This window comes from Rhincodon typus, chromosome 1, assembly GCF_021869965.1.
Source record: "Rhincodon typus isolate 14 chromosome 1, sRhiTyp1.1, whole genome shotgun sequence".
NCBI lineage: Eukaryota > Metazoa > Chordata > Chondrichthyes > Orectolobiformes > Rhincodontidae > Rhincodon > Rhincodon typus.
Window position 1 is genome coordinate 86395666 of NC_063332.1, and position 14510 is coordinate 86410175.

Sequence of the window (14510 nt, forward strand, 5' to 3'; positions counted from 1 at the left end):
TAGGGCAGAGTCAGCACGGCTTCAAGGGGAGGTCATGCCTGACAAATCTGTTAGAATTTTTTGACGAGGTAAAAAGCAAGTTGGACAAAGGAGAGCCAGTGGATGTGATCTATTCAGATTTCCAGAAGGCTTTTGATATGGTGCTGAACAGGATGCTGCTAAATAAGGTAAGAGCCCATGGTGTTTGGGGCGAAGTACTGGCCCGGATGGAGCATTGTCTGACTGGCAGAAGGCAGAGAGTGGGGATAAAGGGGTCTTTTTCAGGATGACAGCCGGTGACTAGTGGAGTTCCACAGGGGTCCATTTTGGGAGCAAAACTGTTCATGTTATACATAACAATCTGGACAAAGGAGCTGAGGGCATTGTTGCTAAGTTTGCAGATAACACAAAGATAGGTGGAGGAATAGGTAGTGTTTAGGAAGCAGAGAGGCTACAGAAGAACTTGGACAGGGTAGGAGAGTGTGCAAAGATGTCTCAAATCGAATATAATGTGGAGTTAGTGTGAGGTTATACACTTTAGTAGGAAGAATAGAGGCTTGTTTTCTAAACGTGGAACGGCTTCAGAAAAGTGAATTTAAAGGGACTTGGGAGTCCTAATTCAGGATTCTTCTAAGATTAACATGTAGGTTCAGTTGGCAGTTAGGAAGGCAAATGCAATGTTGGCATTCATTTCAAGAGCTAAAATACAAGAGCAGGGATGTACTACTGAAACTGTATAAGGCTCTGGTCAGGCTGCATTTGGAATATTGAGTGGTTTTGGGCATCGTTTCTAAGGAAAGATGTGCTGGCCTTGGAGGGGATTCAGAGGAGGTACCCAAGAATGATCCTGGGGATGAAGGGCTTGTCATATGAGGAATGTTTGAGGACTCTGGATCTGTACTCAGTGGAATTTGGAAGAATGAGGGGAAGATCTGATTGAAACTTATAGGATACTAATGCCTGGATGGAGTGGAGGCGGAGAAGATATTTCACTATTAGGAAAGACTAGGACCAAGGGCACAGCCTCATAGTGAAGGGACAACCCTTTAGAACTGAAATGAGGAATTTCTTCAGTCAGACAGTGGTGACTCTGTGGAACACATTGCCACAGAGGGCTGTGGAGGCCAAGTCATTGCATGTATTTGTGGCAGAGGAAGATAGATTCGTGATTGGTAAGGGGACCAAGTGTTATGGGGAGAAGGCAGGAGAATGGGGTTGAGAAATGTATCAGCTATGATCGAAACACTAGAGTCAGGCAGGCTCCCAGAGGACTGGAAAATGGAAAATATAACATCCCTGTTAGACTCAATGGGCCAAATGGCCTAATCCTGCTCCCACATTTTGTGGCTTTAGAACAAACATCACTGGGCATCATGAACAAGAAGCTAAGATCCTTTAGATGCTGGATATCTGAAATAAAGGAAAGTAGCTTTTAGATTGAAAGAAAATGTCAATGCGTAAAATGTTGACTAGGTTGTGTTCCCTCAACAACATTAGTGAACTGCTGTTTATCCTGACCATTTTGTGTAATTTCACTGATCACCGTATTGGAAATTAAGAAAATGAAGTTAAAACTGAAAGAGCTGCGGATGCTGTAAATCAGAAACAAAAACAAATTGCTGAAACAGCTCAGCAGGTCTGGCAGTGTCTGTAGAGAGAAATGAGCATTAACATTTTGGGTCAAGTGACCCTTCCTCAGAACAGTTCTGAGGAAGGATCACTTGACCAAAAACATTAATGCTAATTTCTCTCCTCAGATGCTGCCAAACCTGCTCAGCTGTTCCAGCAATTTGAATTTATAATTTCATCACAAAAACAATGAAAAATCTTCTACTCCACAATCGACTTCATATTTTCCATGTCCCTTTAATTAGATCTATTTATATATACATTATCTGTGACACACTTCCAATCTCTCGAGTAGTACACATTCCCTGATGTCCCACTCTCAGCAATACATTTTATGAACTGGGTTAAAGTAAAATGTTAGCAAATAAAAACTGGGAAGTGGAACAAGATTTCAAAACAAAGGGGCTACTATATTTAAAAAATAATCAGAAGCAACTGGGTCTTACCAAGACGAGTAATCCCAAATGACCAATCGTTAAACACAAATGAAAATACTTGTATTAAATTAGTTAACTTTTTAAAAAATAATTGGCTGCTATTTGTAACTAATGGATGTTAATCAAAAATTCAAACAAAATAAAACCATTTTAAATATTGATATTTCACACTTTGCATGAAGGTCGTTGTTTATGGAGTTATCCTGTTTTCATGTTTTTAATCTCTCTCCAAATCGTAGGCTTGGTCTAATTCACCATAATCGTCCAAGAGGGTTTTCCTAGTGACTGTAATATTTCTTTGTGGTTTCCACTGATCTTGCATCAAGAAATCAGGAAAACCCTCGCAGAATTCCGCACCAATAATTTTGTCATAGTGGTATATTTGTAAATTGATCCTGGAGTCTGCAATGGAGTAGTACACAGGTACTTGAAGCTGCAGTGGCAGTACGTTAGTACAAGGGATAGAATGCTTCTGCTCAGTACCTAACATCATCCTATTAGCTGTTTTTCAGAATTGCTTGAAGAGCTAGGGAACGCATTTCAAAACTTTATTCATGACAAGTTCAATTAATCATTTCTTTTAAAAAAGAGAATGCATGTAACTGACAGAAAATAAATTTAAATCAATGATCCATTTCGAACTTAACATGGATGATTCAACATCCACTGGAGCTTTCGTTTGTTTTCAAATGATAAATGCTCTATATATTTTTTAAGCTAAAACACACAGAATGACAAAGGTAGAGATTAGAAGCAGTGAATCCCTCACTGCCTGATTTTAGGCACCAAGTTAGCAGGTGAGCCCCAACAATCACCTGAATTAGAAAGCTCAAGGCCAGACCAAACTTCATTGGGAACCTGGATCAAGTATTTGTTACAAATGTACTGACAACTTTACAAAAACTTCAGGCTGCCCGCCTTGGGTGAAGCAGTAGGAAACAGAAGGTTGATAGCAGCTGCCAGAAATGTAATGATGCTGGATGGGCTGCCAAAGAATCCTGACTGAGATCAATTTGACCTCTATCCCACTGACCACCAGTGAATTTATATTAAGCAACCTCAAGAATCTAAAGTCCTTTCATATCTGCCAGGAAAAATGATCTCAGCCAGATATTTCTTGGTCTGTCTTGCACAGGAGGTTGGTCCCTAAGCCGCCTTTTCCTGTTTATGCCTGTAAATTGGATGCTACAAGGTCCAATTTCTAATCCACAGATTCTTCCCAGGTCACTTAAATTCCACAACTTTCTCAGGAAAACAGAAAAGTTTTAAATATTGTCAGTGTCCATTTGGTTGACAGCTATAAAAATATTCCAATCGGCAACATGATTGAGACAGAGAAAGGCAGCTGAAGATGAAATCACCATTAAACGCAGAAAGTGCTCCAGAAACTCAGCAGGTCTGGCAACATCAGAGAAACAATGTTTTGAGTCCCATATGCCTCTTCTGAAAGGAAAATGTTGGACTTAATGCTGTAGACAGAGAGGGAGGATGACCAAGTGGAAGAGATTGTGGAGGTGCCCAGAGTAAAAAGCAAAGACAGTGATATTGTGCTAAAGGAGAGATATGGATGTAAATGTTAGTTGTGAGAAGGAGAAAATGGGTCTGCTCTGCTGAGGACAAAGCCAACAATGCACAAAGAAGACACAGTTGGGGATCTGAGAATGATGGCATAAAGAGGTTATACTCTGAAACTGTAAAACTAGGTACTGGGTTCTAGAGGCTGTAATGTGCCTAGGCAGAGCTGTGGTTCTTCTAGCTTTATTGGAATATTGTAGCAGGCTCAAAACAGAAATGTTAGCATGGCAAAAAGGTGGTTTATTGAAATGGCAAGTAACTGGAAGGTTGGGTCGTTCTTATGGGCAGAGCAGAGGTGTTCAGCAAAGCATTCACACAGTCTATGTTTGGTCTCACCAATGTATTTATTTTGAGGAGAAAAAAATCATACATTCAGGAACCAGTCAGAAAACACTGAATTCAATATTTGCAGAGATTTCTTAGAAATTTGCAACCCAACACTGAGACCTTGAAAACTATCCACCTTAGCATTACAACCTGACCTGGAACCCACACCTATACAATCATGGGACAGATGTGGTCCTTTGGCCCATCGAATCTGTACTGCCCGAAATAGACTACCACCTACACTAGTCCCACTTTCCCACACTATGCCCATCGTCTTGTATGTTATGAAACTTCAAGTGCTCATCCAACTAATTTTTAAAAGTTATGAGGTTGCCTGTAGAGCATTCCAGACCCCCATCAATGTCTGGGAATAAAATTGTTTCCTCAAATTCCCTCTAAACCTCCTGTCTTTCACTTTAAAAGCATGCTTCCTTGTTCTTGACCCTTTGACTAATCCACCATGTCCATGTCCCTCATAATCTTATACATCTCTATTAGCAGTGTCCCCCCTCAATATTCTCTGTTCCAAAGAAAATAACCTGAACTTTTCCAGCCTCTCTTCATAGCTGAAATGCTCCATCCCAGGTAACATCCTGGTGAATCTCTTCTGCACCCCCTCCAGTACAATTCACAATTCATCCTGCCTAGAGTGTGGGGACCAGGGCTGCATACAGTACTCTACCTGTGGCCTAACCAAAGTTCTGTACAGCTCCAACATCACCTCCCTGCTCTTATAATCAATTGATAAAGGCAAATGTCTCGTATGCCTTCTTAACTAACCTGTTAACCTGTACTGCCACCAAGATCCCTCTGTTTCTCTCAGGTTCCTAGTTTCCTGCCATTCATCAAGTACTCCCTTGATGTTATTTCTTTCAAAGTGTATCACCTCATTTTGATTAGGGTTAATTCCGTCTGACCAATCTGTTTATATTATCCTGTAATCTAGACCTAACCCCTCACTGTGAGCCATCCAGCCAAACTTTCTGTCATCCACAGACTTACTTTATCAGCCCCTTCCCCCCGACTAATACTTTCATCTGCATCGTGTATGAATATCACAAATAATAGGGACCCTGCACTGATCCCTGTGGTATGCCCCTGGACACCAGCCTCTCGTCACACAAACAGCCTTCTACCATCACCTCTGTCTCCTACCACTAAGCCTATTTTGGATCCATCTTACCTGGCTCTCATGAGCATTTACCTTCTTTATCAGTTTCCCACGTGGGATCTTGTCAAAGACCTTGCTGAAATCCATATAACCTATATCAACTACTACTCTCATCTACACACATTGTTACCTCCTTAAAAAATTCAATCAAATTCATTCGGCATGACCTCCCCTTGACAAAGCCATGCTGACTGCCTGCTGTGCTGTTACCAGCTCAAACTGTATCTTGACGCTCCTTGCTTGCAGTCCCATGCATTCCCTTGCCCACTACAATTCACAGGTAACTAGAATTCATTAAACCACAACTCCCATAGTTCACCCTTGTCATCCCTAAACTTTAGGTTCTTCTTCCAGCATTCTGCTACAGCCCAGGCTCCTGCCACCACATGGTGCCATATTAAAAGATAAACCTGTTCCCAGCAACTGCACCACATTGTTGCTAAGCTCCAGCACAGCATCACTACTAAAGTCTTGCCAAGTTCAAGGACTGCTTCACAGTGCTGCTATGTCCAGTCATTCTCTTCAGCACCTTCTCCTTACAAAATATCTATCTTACCGCTCGTACATCTTGTACATCGCTATAATCTCAACTTTAAATAAAAGGCAAGGGATGAGTAATTAATTAGGTGAAATCATTTATTTTGAAAAGGCACACAAGTGCCCATAACTTATTGTTTACAGAACTATAGCATTATAAGTACCTTTAAAAAACCTTCAAACAAAAATTGGATTGTTCTCTCAAAGGGCAGTGAATCAGTGACCTTAATGATACAACTTTCATGATACAACACTCCTCTCATTATAGAACATTGTATCCTGCAACTTGTCCTGAGTAACAACACCAGTGAAGATCTCTTAGGCCATGTATTAGTTGTGTCTATCCCTCACATCTGTCACACTTCAAACATCATGGCTCAAATATCTCACTTAACACATCATACTTCAAGTGTCAAAGACATAAAAATAGAAACATACTCATTTCCTGCTGCCTGCTTTAGCACTGATGAGCTGCCTTCTCACCAAAGAATGGAGCATGGATTTAAAAACAGCTACAAACCTACCAAAACATTCGCAAAGCATTGGCCTCAGTTTTGTACAGCTTATCAACAGGCAATTCCTGCACACTGACCTTAAAGAGATGGATCACATTAATTGCAAATAAAAACAGGCAGATTGTTGAATCACATATTCAAACAATAATATATAATTCAGAGGAAAATCATGCTTAGACTATACAATGTTCCTAACAGGCCACACCTTGTATAATTTCTATCCCTGGTTACCCAAGCACTTCAGACATATCAGGAATGAATCACAGTCCGATGCCTAGTGTCAATGGATTGGGTATGAAGAATGCCAGGAGGAATTTAGGCTTTTCTGTTTAAAAAGTGGTACCTGAGGGATGACCTTAGAGAGATGTACAACACAGCAAAATAATGAGGAATTCAGGTTTAGAAGATTATATCAAAATAAGTTGTAAATTTGGTACAAAACTGTACAAGTTGGAAGGCAAAATTTGAAATGCTTTCAGGAAATCCTGTTTTATGCAAAAGTCATCAACCATGAAATGGGCTCCCAGACACAATAGTTGAAGTGAAACCCTAGCATTATTTAACAATTAGATGACACAGCACAAGGAATCTAGTCTCTTTCTGAATAGACAAACTAAAATCAGCAAACTTTTACTTCTTTATCTTGCAATTACAACTATGCTTCAGGCCTCAAGCAACATCATAGGAGGTTAGCTAGTAATACCAACAAACACAAGACAAAGTAACGAACAAAATCTCATGCTAAAAGGTTGCTACCAAGATTAATTCTCTCTTGCCTCATAATAAACCATGAAGTACACTCTCCCAATGCAAACAGCTGGGATCATTCACTTGTGTTTGAATTATTCAGGAATATCCTGGGGGATACTGCTGTCCTGAAATGGAACTGCACCAACCACAGTATCTATACGGATGTACATATACCTTTATAGGAGTACATCAGAGGCTGGGAATTCTGCAGTCAGTAAATCCTCTCCTGACTCCCCAAAGCCAGTCCACCATCTATAAGGCACAAGTCAGGAGCATGATGGAGTATTTCTCACTTGCCTAGTTAAGTGCAGCTCCAACAACACTCAGAAGCTCAACAACACCCAAGATAAAAGCAGCGCGCTTGATTTCCACCCTACCCTTTTCCACTCACTTCCTCAGCCACCGATGCACAGTGGCAGCAGGGTTACCATCTGCAAGATGTACTGCAAGAACTCACAAAGGCATCTATAATAACACCTTCCAAATCTGCTGCCACCACCACCCACAAAGCCAAGGCAGCAGGTACGTGGCGATATCATCACCTACAAGTTCCCCTCTATGCCACACACATCACCCTGACTTGGAACTACATCACCATTTCTTCACCGTTGCTGGGTCAACATCCTGGAACTCTCTTCCTAACAATGCTAGAGATGTACCTGTGCCACATGAACTGCAGGAGGTGAAGATGGGCCTTCACGTCAGTCTCTATGGTGCATAGGGGAAGTGTATCAGGTACTTACCAAACAGTTGGCAGTTTGAAACCACCCAGGGATGGAGCTCTCACTGTTTCCCCAACACCCAAACCCCCACCCCCCTCACCTTTGATGGTCTGCAATGCCCTTAATGGGCTTTGCTTGTAAATATTCAATAGGCTACAGAAGTGTTTTACTGGTGCTACTAGTATTAAAGAGGTCACAGTGATTTTAGTGGTGGGAAGATCGCTCAGTTGTGTGTAACAGTGTGTAATTCTGGGTAAGATTAAAAAAATTTTTGAAAAGTCATATTCAGAAAAGACTTTACATAAAAGAAAACCTTAAACATGGAAAATTATACCCAGCACATTAAAGTCCTCTGGGGGTGGGGGCTACAGGGGACAAATGCTCTTGGCAAAAGCTGGGCTCTGAAGTGAATCTCATCAGACCTCTCGATCAGTATTTTTAAATGATGAAAGATTTCACTCACTTCACACTATTTTAAGTAGCAACAATAGAAAGTGGAAACTGTCTCTTCAGTGCCACAGCCAGCAAAACAAAAAAAAAACATGTTGGGGATATAGCTGTACTTTGTAGCACACCTTAGTTTGGCTGGTGTGGACTGGTGGTAGTGCCCCTACCTTTGAGGCAGAAGGCCTGGGTTTAAGTCCCATACATTCTGGAGATGTGTCAGGTTATTTGAAAATACCTGAGTGTGAAGTCCAGGTGGTGTATTGTGAAAAATCAATTTTGGCGCTCTCGTGACACAGTAGTAGTGCCCCTACCTCTGAGCTAGGAGACCTGGGTTCAAGTCCCACCTGCTCCAGAGTTGTGTAATTGCATGGGTTGACTTAAAATATCTTAGCCGTCAGTCAAAGTGCCACCAAAGGAAGAGCAGGGATACAATTATGATGTACTCGCCCCTTTTATCTTTGGAAATAGAGATTTCTTCAGGTTCCTTTAATGAAGTGTCTCTGACACACACGCACGCACATATACTGCAAGCAATGGTCTCTGTATTAAAGAGGAACTGATGATGGAAACCATCACGTTATGAAATCGTCTTCAGTAAACCAGCCAAACATTGCACACCGCTGTGTCTCTGACAGGAAGTTTACCCCACTATAAACGATATTTACACTAATGATCACTGTGTTTCCAGTAAAAGTTATACGTTCTCTTGCACTTGAGCTTTCTGTATCGTTTCTGTGGATACCACACCGATATTGGCAGGGAGGGTCTTACCAGAGTGTGATCAGAAGCTCGGAATACGAAGCAGAGACTGTGCTGGGGCTCCGGGCCAGCCTGGCTCCTGGTTAGATAGGCGAAGTAGTTGGGTTCGCTGCTGTAGTGCAGCAGTTTGTAGATGTGCTGGGCTTGCTGCTGGAACACCGGGCTGCCCCCACTCGCTGGCACACACCGCAGCCAGCCCTGGCAGACCTGCAAGCGGACCCTCCGGCTCCCTGCACCCCGGGCACTCCGTCTCCGTACCTCCGCCACCACCCAGGGCAGCATGGGCATGGTGGTGAGCTGGTGAACCGGCAGCGAGCCCACCAGCTGCAGGCTGAAGCGCTGCCCTTTGCCCCCATGGCCGAAGCTGCTGCTGGTCAGCCGCCTGTCCGGCTCCATGCTCGGCCCCTGCCAGCAACTCGTTCTGCCTGTGGCTGCACAGTCACTGCACGCCGGATCCAACCCCGTCTGCAACTCACATCCGCCCACATCATTGCAGTGCACCTTTCAAATGTACCAAACCCCCAAAGTACAAAGCTGCTGAAGCTCCACCGCAATCTCTCCTTCAGAAATTGCAAATGCACTTGCTGTTTCCTTTGCATTCAGGCAAATGCCTGGCGTGATGTCTGTGGATTTACACTGCAACGGTCTGTCATGAAGTAGGTTGGACCAAGACTTTTAGTTATAGCGTTTTATTCCGAGTCAGAGCACGGTAAGGTGCAGCGCTGGGGGAATTTCCCCATTGCTTTAAGCTGCATGACAAATTCGTGCCCACTTCCGATCGATTAGGAGTGACTAAGAGTTGATCAAATTTATGAAAAATCTTGATGGGATCGACAACTGAAACATCTTTCTGCAGGGTATGGGAGGGATGAAGTGGCTGCACAAACATCGCAGGAAGAGGAAGGTTGAGAGTTTTGTCGACATTGGTTGGATCATGACAGAACCAACAATAAGGCATGCACCTTTAAGGTACTTGTAAAATAAACCAAGGTGCTTCACAGCAACATAACTAGTCAGAAATGGACGATGCTGGCATTAGGACAGGTGGCCAAAGAAGTCCATTGTTAGAAGGGTCTTAAAGGGGCAGGGATAGCCAAACAGATAAAAACTTTCAAGGGCCAGCACAAGAAGTGCTAGCTTCCGACTGTTTTATTGAAATTAGTCAGAGCAACCATCAGCTCTGTCCACATGATTAAACACAACATCCGTTCTTCTGCGTAAACATGGAATTAAACCCATTACTGCGCTCTGGACTTTGCAGATGTAACTGGTCATACATTATACACAGACCAAAACATACTGCCTTTCATTGAAACCTGAATCAGATGGGGTCATAATGGATTTTGATAGCATTCATTTTTCATCATCATAACCATAACCTTTGAACTTATTTTGATTCTGAATTTTACGGCGCAGTCAAGACGTTTGGTTTTATAAATGCTTTCCTGCAGTATTTTATGCTCTACATTTTACCTCCTATAACAACAAAATCTTTGTAGGGGAAGTGATGGTGTCATGAGATTTTCAATGAACTAGTAATCCAGAACCATAGGATAATGCTCTGGGAAAACAGGTTTAAGTCTCACCTTGACAGATGGTGAATTTAAATTCAAAAGAAGTCTGGAATTAAAAAGCTAGCCTTACCAGAGCGTAGGAGGTTAATGGTGAAATTAGAGGTTTATAAAATCATGAAGTGAATAGATAAGGTGAATGGCAGGTGTATTTTCCCCAGAGTGGGAGATTTCAAGACGAGGGAGCATCTTTTTAAAGTGAAAGGAGAAAGATTTTAAAAAATACATGGGCAACTTTTTTACACAGTGATTCATGTGTAGAATGAACTTCCAGAGAAAGTAGTGGATATGGGAGGAATTACAATGCCTTTTAAACATTGGGATAAGTACATGAATAAGAAATGTTTGAGGGGATATGGGCCAAGCACAAGCAGGTGGGACTAGTTTAGTTTGGGATTATAGTTGGCGTGGTCTGGTTGAAGCAAAGGATCTGTTTCCGCGCTGTATGACTCTATTAACCAAAACAAATAGGTTTTTAAAACAATCGAATTCACGGAGAAGGGAATCTGCTATGCTTACCTGGTCAAATCTCGATTGGACTCTAGAACCACAGTAATATAGTTAACTCTTAACTGCCCTCTGACATAGTCTCATAAGCTATTCGAGGACAATGAGGGATCGTCAACAAATGTTGACCTTGGCAACAATGCCCACAACCCATGAATGGATTTTTAAAAAAATTGACATCAGAATTTGTGACAGGGTGGATAAATATTAGATCCTTCAGAGATATCACAAATTAAACAGCATGTAATTCAGACTTAAAAAAAAGCTGGCTATAGATGGGTGCACTAGGAGAACCAAGGTAGGATGACAGGTAATGTCAAAATGTGGCAGATTATTTACAAAAGTACAGGGCATGAACCAAAGTGAACTTGTGATGATTGTCTTTTGTGACAATCACAATTTAGAGGAAAGTCATGTTCGATTCCAGCCCCATCTTACCACACGCCATTACCAGAACAATTCATCACACAGTGGGTACCCCGGACCTCACCAGCAACCCTTGCGGCCACACGATCTGTCAAAGCTCGTAGTGCACCCAGAGAAGCTGCCCAGCTCCTGGCATTTGGCTTGGACATGGCAGACCAGGGGATATCGATGCCCCGCCTTGCAGCAGGGACCTGGAGTTTAGGATAGACCTGCTGGATCGGGCGGTGCAGAGGTGTGACTTCCTATTCTTCCAGGACTAAGAATGGAGGCTGCAATGCCAGAATATGCCACTCTGGTCCAAGGTTTTGATCTATACGTCCTCAGCTTGCCGTGATCTGCCTGTACTGCTCAAAAACCAAGTTTTTCACTGTATTTCGGTACACGTGACAATAAAATCAAAATCATAGTAAGCAAATCAAAGGCTAAAACTGTTTCAGTCATCTGGAAGAATGTACAATGCACTGTCATAAGAAGAACTGCTATCAGAGGCTGCTCTTGGCTTACTGTGCCAGGACCCTTTGAGCAAAAGCTTGACTGAGGCCACCTGACACCAATGATAAGCTTCCTCCATTTGTGTCTGCGCTAAACAGCAAGGCAAGATAGAAACAATAAAGCTCATACCTCTAGTGGTGGATGCAAAATACAGAATGACATAACAAAGCAATGCAAGGTAAAGATGCTGTAAGCATCCAAATAGGCTCAGAGTAACTGAGCACCATGACATTACTTTGCTTCAAACTTCACAGTGGAAGACACGAGTAATATCTCAAAAAATTCGAGAGAGTCAGTGGGCAGAGCGGAGTATGGTGGCCATCACCAAGGAAAAGGTGCTAGAAAAACTGAATGGCCTGAAGGTGAATACATAACCAGGACCAGATGGACTACACCCCAGAATTCTTAAGGAGATAACTGAAGAGATAATGGAGACGTTAGTGGTGATCTTTCAAGAATCACTAGAGTCAGGGAAGGTCCCAGAGGACTGGAAAATTGCTGACTTGACACCCCTGTTTAAAAAGGGAGTAAGGCAAAAGACTGAAAATTACAGGCTGATCAGCCTAACCTTGGTTGTGCGTAAGATTTTAGAGTCCATTGTGAAAGATGAGATTTCTGAATACTTGGAAGTGCACGATAAAATAGGGCAAAGTCAGCGTGGCTTCAGCAAGGGGAGGTCATGCCTGACAAATCTGTTAGAATTCTTTGAGGAAGTAATGAGCAGGTTAGACCAAGGAGAGCCAATGGATGTTATCTACCTGGAGTTCAAGAAGGCCTTTGACAAGGTGCCACACAGGAGGCTGCTGAGTAAGGTAAGAGCCCATGGTGTTAGAGGCAAGGTACTAGCATGGATAGAAGATTGGCTGTCTGGCAGAAAGTGGAGAGTGGGGAAAAAAGGGTCTTTCTCAGGATGGCAGCCGGTGACAAGTGATGTTCCACAAGGGTCAGTGTTGGCACCACAACTTTTCACTTTATACATTAATGTTCTAAATGAAGAAACTGACGCTGCAGAAGGATTTGGACAGGTTAGGAGAGTGGGCAAAGAAGTGGCAGATGGAGTACAACGTCGGAAAGTGTGAGGTCATGCACTTTGGAAGCAGAATAAAAGCATGGACTATTTTCTAAATTGGGAGAAAATTTAGAAGTCTGAAGCTCAAAGAGACTTGAGAGTTCTAGTCCAGGATTCTTCCAAGGTAGACTTGCAGGTTGAGTCAGTAATTAGGAAGGCAAATGCAACTTTGGCATTTATTTTGAGAGGACTTGAATATAAAAGCAGAGATGAAGCCATATAAGGATCTGGTCAAGCCACATTTAGGAGTATTGTGCACAGTTTTGGACCCCATATCTCAGGATGTACTGGCCCTGGAGCAGGTTCAGAGGAGGTTCACAAGAATGGTCCCAGGAATGAAAAGCTTAACATATAAGGAACATTTGAAGAATCTGGGTCTATACTCGATGGAGTTTAGAAGGATGAGAGGGGATATAATTGAAACTTATAGAATACTGAATGGCCTGGACACAGTGGATGTTGGGAAGACGTTTCCATTGGTAGGAGAGACTAGAACCTGAGGGCACATCCTTAGAGAAAAGGGAAGACCTTTTAGAATGCAGATAAGGAGAAACTTCTTCAGCCAGACAGTGGTGAATCTATGGAATTCACTGCCTCAGAAGACTGTGGAGGCCAGGTCATTGAGTATATTTAAGACAGAGATAGATAGGTTCTTGATTTTTAAGGGGATCAAGGGTTACAGGGAGAAAGCGGGAGAATGGGGTTGAGAAACCTATGTGCCATGATTGAATAGTGGAGCAGAATTGATTGGCTTAATGGCCTAATTTCAGCTCCTATGTCTTATGGTCTTATATTGAGTGAAAAGGCTGGAGATGCAGCCTGGTCCAGTCCATGAGCAGGGTGCATATCTCTAAGCACAGTGTCCTTGCTGCAGCATTACAATGGTAGTTGCCAATGCAATGAGGTGCACTTAGAGGTGGGCACTTCAGATGCCAATGTCTGTGAACAAGTGCTGTGTGGCTGGTGGCCATGGAGTGTGCCCTGAGATGTTGGTGCCTGGTCTCCAAGATGGAAGTCTTTTGGAGCAAGCGAGGAGCTGAATTCACCAGTTAGCCAGCCTGGTTTCCAGGTTGAGTTTGCTTGATGTCAACTTTATTTGGCAAGTTTGCTAAGATAAGAAGCTGAATATTAATGAAGCAACTTGGGCCATTAACAAGGCATTTTACAAGCACTAATCGCTTTAAATTGGCAACTTGCCACTGCATCATGAAGAAATGATCACACTTCTTGCATACAGTATGAAACATTGAACAAGATGTTGCTGACATCACGCTGGACTTTGCTGATCCTCTTGACCAACTATGCCACAAATCTCACAATAGCCCACACTGTTCAGACTCCTACATTATTCTGCTCATTGAGACCAGTTTCGGAGCAGTTGCAACCTGTACAGGCTGGATGATTTACACCTGAACAGAGCCATGACCCATGGACAGTTTGTTGGTGCTCTTAAACAGGGTTTGAACAATTCTGGGCGTGGGATGGAACCAAATTATAGCAACACAAAAGTAAACCTAAGGTACTGGAAAGATTATGAGTGACAGCAAGAAGATAAGAAATAAGAGGTAAGATGATGAGGTCAGACTCACAGATAGTA

At 42.6% G+C, this 14510-nt stretch overlaps 1 protein-coding gene across 1 annotated transcript in view; it reads right to left on the reverse strand.

The window, feature by feature from the left end:
* tbc1d1 (TBC1 (tre-2/USP6, BUB2, cdc16) domain family, member 1) overlaps positions 1-9244 on the reverse strand; it is a 247611-nt gene extending 238367 nt beyond the window's left edge. The window contains exon 1 of the mRNA XM_048600721.1: positions 8861-9244. Coding sequence (XP_048456678.1) covers positions 8861-9244 — 384 coding nt within the window. The remainder of the gene's footprint in view (positions 1-8860) is intronic.
* Between the last annotated feature and the right edge of the window lie 5266 nt (positions 9245-14510).